The sequence below is a fragment of the Setaria viridis genome, chromosome 9, assembly GCF_005286985.2.
Source record: "Setaria viridis chromosome 9, Setaria_viridis_v4.0, whole genome shotgun sequence".
NCBI lineage: Eukaryota > Viridiplantae > Streptophyta > Magnoliopsida > Poales > Poaceae > Setaria > Setaria viridis.
Window position 1 is genome coordinate 11,472,492 of NC_048271.2, and position 10,209 is coordinate 11,482,700.

Here is a 10,209-nt window from a genome sequence, read left to right on the forward strand (position 1 = left end):
AAATCTAGTCGGCTCTTGGTTACACACTTACACATCCAAGGACACGAATCGAGGAACGTTGTGTCATATGCACTTCAAAACTCGATGCAATCCACTTGTTTGCAGGTGCTAGCATACGAATGGATTTGCAAGTAAAATGAGAGAACCCGGTCAATTTTCACTTGCCCGGTGCTTGTGTCTATTGTCGCTGCCGCCCACAGACAGCGCGGGGTGGTGGGGGGCGGGCGCAGGGATTGGTATGGTACGATGTACGAGGCGGGCATGTTGTAGAGTGCAGTATAGCACTCATGTCGCAACCGGACCCTACTACGTTCCCAAGTCCCACTCCCTGCACCGCCGGCGGCACAGTGGCAACCTCTGTAAAGTCTATCATGAAGTTCACGGGGGAGCCCGGTACGGTGCCCTGGCCGCCGGCATATCTGCATCGGCATGGGCATGGGCATGGCCCGTTGGACACGCGCCGTGCGCCGCGGGGGGCAGGCGTGACCGCCCACGCGCACCAATCCCGGCCGTGGTGCGCGGGGACCGGGGACGGAGGGCGCGCCCGCGGCCGGAGGCATCACGTTCACGGGTCCGCGGATGAGCACGCCCGGGAGGGCCCCCGGGTAACGTGCGGGCGCAGTGGCATCCCGCATCCCCTAGCACCGAACACCGCTCGCTGCTGCTGCATTCCCCGGCGCCCCGGCCCACGCCGGCCGTGTCCTTTCTCGGCGGGCATTAATATTTGCAGCGATGTCGTCCTGGCCTGTATAGTACAGGGACAATCGGGTACGGTGCAGGGGCGTGATCGCGCGACACGTCGCCCGCTCTCCAGAGGCTTCTCGGCCGGTGCCTCCCACTGCCAGTACAAAGGAGCCCGAACCCGACCGAGCCAAGCAAGCATGCTCGGCCCTCTGCCCCTCTCTCACTCACTCACCCGAAGCTCACATCGCAGCCGCAACCGCAAGAACACCGCTCCGTCAGGTGTCGGCCAGGCCAGCAGCTAGCGCGATAGATGGCCAAGAAGCCCCCGCTCCAGCAGGCCGCCGCGGCCCTCCTCCTCCTGCTGCTGCTGGTGCTCGTGGCGGCCGCGCCGTGGCTCCAGACCGCCGGCGCCGCCTCGGGGTTCTGCTCGAGCAAGTGCGGCGTGCGGTGCGGCCGCGCGAGCGCGCGCGCGCGGGGCGCGTGCATGAGGACCTGCGGCCTCTGCTGCGAGGAGTGCAACTGCGTGCCCACGGGGGCGCGCGGCGGCGTCAACGAGTGCCCCTGCTACCGCAACATGCTCACCGCCGGGCCCAGGAAGAGGCCCAAGTGCCCCTGAAGCGAGCGACCGCACCGGGACGCAAGCTGCTAGCTGCAATCCGCCAGCCAGCCATGAAAGATGGCGACGAGACGGACGGACCTGCCATCCCTGCTACGTATGTATGTAGTACGTACGTGTTTATGTATATCGTCCGCGTGATATGTAATCTGCTAGTCGTGTATGTTGAAATCTACCAGTAGTAGTGGCAAGCTGAACCTAAGGTTCTGAATCGTCATCAGTAGCAGTTGGCATAATGAAAATAGGACCATGCATGTGCGTGCACAAGTGTCATCTGGATCCACCAGCCGTGTGATGATATTAGCTCTCGTGCGTGCCTGCACTCGTAGCTAGCGTTGTACCTAGTGTGCATGATCGAAGGAATTAATCGTGTAATGTGCTACTTGTACTACTAATGACTCTCGACAGACTGATCGATGACACGTACAGTAGCAGCAGGCAAGCAGTGTTGTTACGTGCCACGCGCCCGTGACACCGACTTCTGCCCGTGAGCTTGTCGTCGAGTTATCACGCGCGCCTCTTGCTTGCATCCCCCCTCGAAGTGCGCTAGATCTGCTTGCCCGGGCAAGAACTGGCCGAATCCCAGGGAGGAGAACAGCACTCCAGCAGGCAGCAGACTGACCGTGCATGTGTGTGTGAGTGTGACCTCCCCGTCCCCTTCTCCCGGCCTTAACATCTCCTTCGGGCAAGGAAAACACTAATGTCCTTTATTTACACACAATCATATACACTTTTTATTCGGTTTTCCGATTGCAAAATGCGTCAGAATCAAGGGAAAGCTATTTGTTTTTTTAATTATACACATGCATGCAGTATCTACTTCATTGCCGTAAAATGTATTAATTGGAACAATTTTACATCCGTGTATGCCAATTCCATTAGTATACAGAGAACAATTTTAAAAGAAAAAGCCTGCTGAATTCAACTCGTTGATGTTATCTCTGCATCCACGATCCAAGAAATTCAACTATGTGCCCGTTTATTCCCGCTTCTCCCGCGGTGGCGCGACCGAACGAAGCGGAGAAGCACGCCGGACGCCGCGTGTCAAGAAATAAGCAAGATTTGTACCTCCATTACTGGAGGAACTACAGGGACAAATGAAAGATGTATGGCAACATTTATACTCTATATAGATAAAATGAAGAAATAGCATTAATGGATCACACAGGCTATTAGGATTTAGGGCATGTTTGTATCCTATTAGGATTTAGGGTATATTTGTTTGAGCTGCATCTTTTGAGCTTTTCTAAAAAAGCTGTGGCTATTTTTTTTTTGAAAAGCCAACCATAATTTTTAGAAGATGTGTTTAGCTTTCTGAGCTCTAATTTTTAGAAGATGTGTTTAGCTTTCTGAGCTCAGAAAGTTACGAAAAACTCGTAAAACTGAGTTTTCCAACTTTCTATATAAACTTAACTTTTCCGAGCTTCCAGCTTTTCGTAAACTTTACAGGAAGTTTGCTGCTTGTTTTTGTTTGAGTTTCTACCTTTTCTATCTCCATAATTTTTTGCGGTCTCTCCTAACTCTCGTGGGCCCTAGTGGTCACAGTAATCACCTACCTTGGCGTCCGCCCTAGCTAGACCGGCCCTGTGGAATTCCATGTAATTCCAGCGAGGACCTCTGTTGGGCTAGGTGGACGGGAAAGGCCAGCAAGCCCACCCAAAGATATATATCAAGCACTTGGGCTCCGGCCCATGAACATTGAATTTTTAGTCCAGAACTCTCTATGCCCAATAGCCCAATAGCTCCCCCAACCAAATTCCGCAATCCTGAAACCCCAGTGGCCCAGTTAGCCTTCTCACGCCGTCCGCACTCCGACACTCCCACCCGCCCCCGGCCGCCGCCGCCGCCGCCTCTCTCCCGCTCACGGCAGCGGCTCCCTCGGCGCCCTTGCCGTCATCGAGGAGCCCGAAAAATCGAGCGATCCAGAGGGAGAGATTGAGGGCAAAGCGAAAGAAAAACTCCTCGAGCCACTAAAACCCTAAACCCCTCGGCGTCGGAGACGGCGGCGAGATGAGGAACCTGCGCCTCGTGACGAGGCTCCCGCAGCAGCTCCCGCTCCAGCTCGACGGCGAGACCCTCCTCGCCTCGGCGGTCGACGCCGAGCGCCGCCGCGCCTTCTTTGCCTCCTCCGCCAACTTCATCTACACCGTCCAACTCCCCGCCTCCTCCACACAGGGACAGGTCTCCAATTCCATCCCACCCCATTTGATTGCAGTAGCTGCCGCATCTCGAGGACTCGAGACAATTTTTTTTACTCATTCACCGCATACAGACTATACTGCTAGTATCCCTTCTTTTATGTACGCTAGAAAGCAAGCAAACAACACTTATTGATCGCTGATTTACTGTTTCTACAAATGTTGCTGTATAGCCAATGATTTTGTTTCCAGTCTAGGTAAAAGGTCACTATGATGACGACCTCATCTTTGCAGTTTTCCATGTTGTGCTGACTGTCCTGCTTTCGTCTAACTGCTGCAGGAACCACTGCCATGGAGTAAAATTGCTACTCAACACTCCGACGTGGAGGAGGTTGTTCTTGAGCCTGGAGATTGCATTGTTGCCATGGATTATCTCATGGAGAGGGAGTCTCTACTCCTTGGTTCATCGGCTGGTTGCCTGCTTTTGTACAATGTGGAGGAAAAAACAACCCAAGTTGTTGGAAGATTGGAAGGTGGTGTCAACACCATTGCCTCTAGCCCCGATGGGGCCCTCCTTTCTGTAACCACTGGACTTGGGCAACTGCTTGTCATCACACAGGATTGGGAAGTGCTGTTTGAGACTTCTCTTGATCCTCAGGTATGTTTTCTATATTAAAATCTTACCAAAGATACGTGTGCTCTATTTTTGTTCCCCGTTCTAAACATGCTTCTTCTTAGGATGCTACCTTAGGCGACATAGACAGTACTGGTTGTCAGATCCGAAGCTCAATTTCTTGGCGGGGGGATGGGAAGTATTTTGCTACACTTGGGGCCCCTGATGGCGCTTATGGCCCCACAAAGCTTACTATATGGGAACGTGAATCAGGAAAGGTTCATTCATCTTCAGATGCCAAAACTTTTATGGGAACATCTTTAGATTGGATGCCTAGTGGAGCCAAGGTTGCCACAATCCATGACCGGAGGACAGAGGGAAAATGCCCTCTCATTGTATTCTATGAGAAGAATGGCTTAGAGAGGAGCCACTTTTCTATTGATGAGCCAGCAGAGGTTGCCATTCACGCTTTAAAGTGGAACTGCAATTCCGAGATCCTAGCTGCTCTAGTTTCTTCTGGACAGCATGATGTTATTAAAATATGGTCCTGCAGGAACAATCACTGGTACTTGAAACATGAACTGCGGTACACCAAGGAAGAGAGGGTGAAGTTCTTTTGGGATCCAACGAAACCAATGCATCTGATTTGCTGGACACTGGGTGGCCAGGTTGTTATTCACAGGTTTGCTTGGACTACCGCAGTCAGCGAGACTTCAGTTGCACTTGTTATTGATGGTTCCCATATTCTTGTTACTCCTCTTCATTTGGGCCTCATGCCACCTCCCATGTCTCTCTTCCAGCTTGCATTTCCTTGTGCAGTGAATGAGGTTTCTTTTGTGTCCAGTAACTCAAAGACCCAATTGGCTGCTTATCTCTCAAATGGCAATTTGTGTGCTGTGGAGCTTCCAGCACCAGATACTTGGGAAGAATTTGAAGGCAGCAGGATAAGTGTTGACCCTTGCTCTTCTGACTTCACTTTGGACAACTGTATGCACCTAGCTTGGATAGATACACACACCTTGCTTGGTATCTGTTGCTATAGTGAACACTACTGTTCAACACCTATTGGGTCCATTGAAGCTAGTAACCTGGTAGACAAACATGATTCACTATTTTCCATCAATGAGATTGGACTTGTATGTTCAGAGGATTTTGTGCCAGGTTCAGTGAGTTCATCTGGTTGGCAAGCTAGAGTATCAAAGAAAGTGCCATTGCAGAGTTCAGTCATTGGAATCTCTCCAAATCCAGCAAAAAAAGGTTCAGCCTTCATTCAAATTAGCGGAGGAAGGATTGTTGAGTACTGTTCAAGTTTAAATCTGTCGAAAATGTGCGTACCAGCACAAATCAGTGAGGTTGATTCGGACCATGGTTTTCCAGCATCATGTCCTTGGATGACTGCAGTTCTGTGCCATGAAAATGGTATAGCTCAACCCTTTCTCTTTGGACTCGATGATAACAGCAAGCTTTATATGGGCAAAAGGTTACTGAGTGACAACTGCAGCAGCTTCACATTCTACTCTAGTGCTTATGGAACCACTGAGCGGGTCATGAGCCACTTGCTTGTGACTACTAAGCAAGATCTTTTGTACATTGTGGATGTCAATAAGATCTTTCTTAAAGACAACAAGGTGACAATTGACAGCCATGCCAGTAGTCATCCTCGAGGAAAGCAAAGCAAAGAACACATCACTGTGTGGGAAAAGGGGGCAAAGTTGGTTGGTGTTCTCCATGGTGATGAAGCAGCGGTCATAATGCAAACAATACGTGGTAACTTAGAGTGTACCTACCCTAGAAAGTTGGTTCTCGTTTCAATTGTTCAGGCACTGGCTCAGAGGCGTTTCAAAGATGCAATGGATATGGTGAGGCGGCATCGGATAGATTTCAATATCATTGTTGACTATTGTGGTTGTGATGTTTTTATAAAGTTAGCAGCAGACTTTGTCAAACAAGTTAATAACCTTAGCCACATAACTGAATTTGTTTGCTCAATGAAGAACGACAATGTCAGCAGCAAATTGTATGAAGCCTATATATCTTTTCCTGATCAGTGTGCGGTCCCAATGGTTGATATTGAGTGCACACCTGGTTTCTTAGGCAACAAAGTCACTTCTGTCCTGATGGCAGTTCGAAAAGCCCTTGAAGAACAAATAGAGGAGAGCTCATCAAGAGAACTTTGTGTATTGACCACTTTAGCCCGTAGTGAACCTCCATTATTGGAGGAAGCACTGAACAGAATAAAAGTAATTCGAGAACTGGAACTTCGTGGCCTTGATGATGCCAAGAGAAAGCTTTACCCTTCTGCTGAAGAGTCTCTGAAGCACTTGCTTTGGTTAACGGACACTGAAGCTGTTTTTGGTGCTGCTTTGGGGCTGTATGATCTGAATCTTGCTGCAATTGTTGCTTTAAATTCTCAAAAAGATCCAAAAGAGTTCCTTCCTTTTCTCAAGAGTCTTGAATGCCTTCCTCCTGCTATCATGAGATACACGATTGATTTAAGGCTTGGAAGATATGAGAGTGCTCTCAGAAATGTTGTTTCTGCTGGTAACGAGTATCACGAGGATTGCATGAAACTCCTTAATTCTAATCCTCAGCTGTTCCCACTGGCCCTCCAGTTATTTAATGAACCGGATAAAAGGAATGAAATTCTTGAGGCATGGGGCGACCATCTTTCTGAAGAGAAATGCTTTGGAGATGCTGCATTGACTTACCAGTGCTGTTCATCATATCAGAAATCACTGAAAGCTTACCGTGCTTGTGGGGACTGGAAAGGTGTGTTTACCGTTGCAGGTCTTTTGGAGTTAGAAAAGGAAGAAATTACTCAGCTTGCGCACGAGTTATGTGATGAGTTCCAAGCTCTTGGCAAGCCAGGAGATGCTGCTAGAGTAGCACTAGAGTATTGTTCAGATGCCGAGAGAGGTGTAAATTATTATATCATGGCAAGGGAATGGGAGGAGGCTCTTAGAGTTGCATACATGCTTACCAGGCATGATCTGGTTGGAACTGTTAGAGATGCAGCTTCAGAATGTGCTGTATCACTGATATCCGAGTACCAGGAAGGACTGTTGAAGGTTGGTAAATATGTAGCACGTTATTTGGCTGTGCGTCAGAGGAGATTGTCCCTTGCTGCCAAACTCCAGTCAGAAGACCGGTTTATGGATGTTGAAGATGACAGCATTTCAGAAGTGAGCACCAGCTTCAGTGAAATGAGCGCATATACCACAAGGTAAGATTGCAGAACCCGTGTTATCTCCGTTTGTTATCCTTCCTCGCTACATAGTTTGTCTTGTTTCACAAAGAATCCTGAGATCGAATTCTATCTGTCTCTAGTTACCTATCAGTGTGGTACTCTGAATTCTGTTTGGACAGGTCAACCAAGGAGTCGACTGCTTCAGTGATATCCAGCAATGCCAGTAAGTCACGAGGGGCAAGGCGGCAAAAAAAAGGTGGCAAGATACGAGCTGGAAGGTTGGCAACCTGCATTTTTTTTTGTTTTGATTTGGGTTTGTTTGTTGTGTGGCATGTGGACTGACATTGTCTCTCTTCATGGGTGCAGTCCCGGGGAGGAGATGGCCCTTGTGGAGCATCTCAAGGGGATGGCGCTGACAGGAAGTGCTGAAAATGAGCTGAAGAGCCTGCTCGTGGTTCTAATACAACTGGGGAAAGAGGAAAGTGCCCGTCAGGTGCAGCAGGCCGCAGATAATTTTGTAGTGTCTCAAAGGGCTGCAGTGAAGTTGGCCGAGGATACAGTATGTAACGACAAGGTAGACGAGAACGCTCACACCCTTGAGCATTACGTAAGGATGCTGAGAGCTCATGGGTCAGGTCATAGCGAGACCGGTTCATGGCGAATCAAAGCATTGTCTCCTTGAGGGCTTGTTAGGTTAATGGCCCCAAGGGGATTGAGGGGGGATTATGACCTGTAGGGGATTTAGTCCCTCTCAATCCCCTCCAATCCTCAACAATCCCCGTCAAACCAACAAAGCCCTGAGCGGTCGAGTGATTTACTGATTAGAACTGTTTGAATCAGGATGAAATGTTGTGGTCCAATGGTGTTGGCTTGGTTCTCATCGATGACCTGTTGTAGCATCACTTGGGAAGTTGGTGCCTGTATGGGCTGTTAGATTGGATGTGTGTTGTGCTCGTGGTCTATGGGTTTTGTGCTGTGACCCGATATTCTGTTGACAGTAATGTAATGAGATACATTCCTTTATTATATCAAGAAAATGCGAATGAGATAATTTCTTTATTATATCTAAACAATGTGTAACGAGATACATTCCCTTCTAAAAATTTGTCTGATGAGAGTGGCGAAGAGTTTTGAGCTGCGTGCAGGAAGAACTAGCAGCCTGAATCTCTCTATAGTCTCAAGGCAGGCAGTAGCCACAAAGGAAGCTGTTGGAAATGATGCTGCTGTGCTTGAAGAAAACCCCTTTGCTGATGGTGCTAATAACTCCACGGAACGCCAATGTCCTCTGCAGTTTACTTCTGAATCAGAGGTTGATCCTTTGATCGTCGCATATTTTCATGTCCTCTCTAGGTAGGTTGAGAGTACGGACCCGATCAGCGGCAGCGGCTCCTACGCCTTTTGCTCTCTCTGAAGCCGGGTCCGGGTGACCGGCGACACCCTGGGCCCTGGCCGCTGCAGAGGAAGCAAACATTACATACCGATCGGTGCGCTTTCATTAACTAAGGCTCTGTCTCCGTCATATATAGGTCTGTAATAATAAGCTTTCTCCGGCCGTAAAGCGGGGTTCGTCGTCGTCGTCGTCAGGCTGCTGCTCTCGACAGCGATCATGGCGACCAGTTGATCACCGGCCGTGCACACACAGTAGTTAGCTGGGGTCATGCATGGGATCTTGTTGCGTTCGTTTCATAATTGCATTGCATCCACCGAATTGAATTCCTGCGTGTCCGTGCATATGCCGGCCCGGGCTGCATGCATTGGTCGACGGATCGCGCAGGACCATCGTCAGATAGGCAGATCCTGCTATCCATCCATCCATCCATGTGGTCAAGCTCCGATGCGCCGGCGATTCATCCGGCGTGGATGCCGGGTGAAAAAGCCACTGCATTCAAGGGTTTTGGTGGTCGATCTCGGGTGGGTGCACTAGCTTAGCCGGTGTTTGACTTGACCTGAACTAGCCAGCTGACACGTACAAAGTGCTTGCATGCAGACGACCTAACTGGTAACTTTTTGACGCGCGTGCAGCTAATAAGTTCCATTTATACGTACACTATTTTGATTTGATGTCTTGATGATGGTGGGGAAAAAAAAAACAACACGTCCATATGCTTTTGGCACAGCAAGTCAACGTGTGCGTTGACATGTAGTCAAGGTAGTGTGTATACATCTTCTTCAATTCAGCCGAGACTAACACACACTGCTGCTTGTTCATACGTACATCTTGACTTGGTCACCTGGTTGCTTATTGGATAACACCAGAATCTTACTTTCGAATATACACGCATAGTTTATCAAGCTATTTGCTGCAACTTTGTAGGTGGTGCAACATGGTATGATCGTACGGCATGCATGATGGACGAGTTCAGTACCAACTAATTGTCCTTACGGGAGTAATTCTTTAGTTCTCGCGTCGTACTTAATTAGTCACCTGTAGTAGCTAATAGCTAGGCTAGGGAATATTGTAGCAAAAAGCCAGCTGCTACCTATAGTGAGCTGCATGCACGCTAACTGGATCGGACGTGGCATGCACACCGCACCGCAACGAACGCATGCTCGGATGCAGCAACAGATCGATAGCTAGCTCGCACACCAGTTGATTAATCAATTAGGGATCGATCAGCCCTTGACAGTTCTCCTCTAAAGCGATCATTTTTTTAGCTACGTGGAGGAGGGTGACCAAAAGTGGCCCAACACTAATCAGGGGAGAGCAGAGCACATGTCCACATTTAGTACGAATGGTTTTGTAACTAGATTGTTATTTAACTAATCGCAGGCAGCGTATGTCCGTACGGTGTTTTGTTGAGACTGCTTTTCTTCGTTGTTTTTTTTTCTTTCTTTTTATATCCCCAACCAAATTAAAGGAGATGCTACAGGATCTGAACTTTTCGGAATGGTGAATTAGCAATGCAATTACCCCAATGCAAGACGGAACGACCGTGGTTCTAGGTAGAGAGACGCAGCGAAGGGAGGGCCA

At 49.0% G+C, this 10,209-nt stretch overlaps 2 protein-coding genes across 2 annotated transcripts; both read left to right on the top strand.

Moving 5' to 3' along the window:
- The first annotated feature begins 140 nt into the window (after positions 1 to 140).
- LOC117836945 (peamaclein) lies at positions 141 to 1,695 on the top strand. The gene has a single exon (XM_034716475.2). It carries the CDS (start codon positions 995 to 997, stop codon positions 1,298 to 1,300), a length of 306 nt encoding a protein of 101 aa, XP_034572366.1. The 5' UTR covers positions 141 to 994; the 3' UTR covers positions 1,301 to 1,695.
- Positions 1,696 to 3,085: 1,390 nt separating this feature from the next.
- LOC117837800 (elongator complex protein 1) lies at positions 3,086 to 8,300 on the top strand. The gene is made up of 5 exons (XM_034717570.2): positions 3,086 to 3,481; positions 3,779 to 4,096; positions 4,177 to 7,274; positions 7,418 to 7,516; positions 7,605 to 8,300. Exons 1-5 carry the CDS (start codon positions 3,311 to 3,313, stop codon positions 7,918 to 7,920), a joined length of 4,002 nt encoding a protein of 1,333 aa, XP_034573461.1. The 5' UTR covers positions 3,086 to 3,310; the 3' UTR covers positions 7,921 to 8,300.
- The last annotated feature ends 1,909 nt before the right edge of the window (positions 8,301 to 10,209 follow it).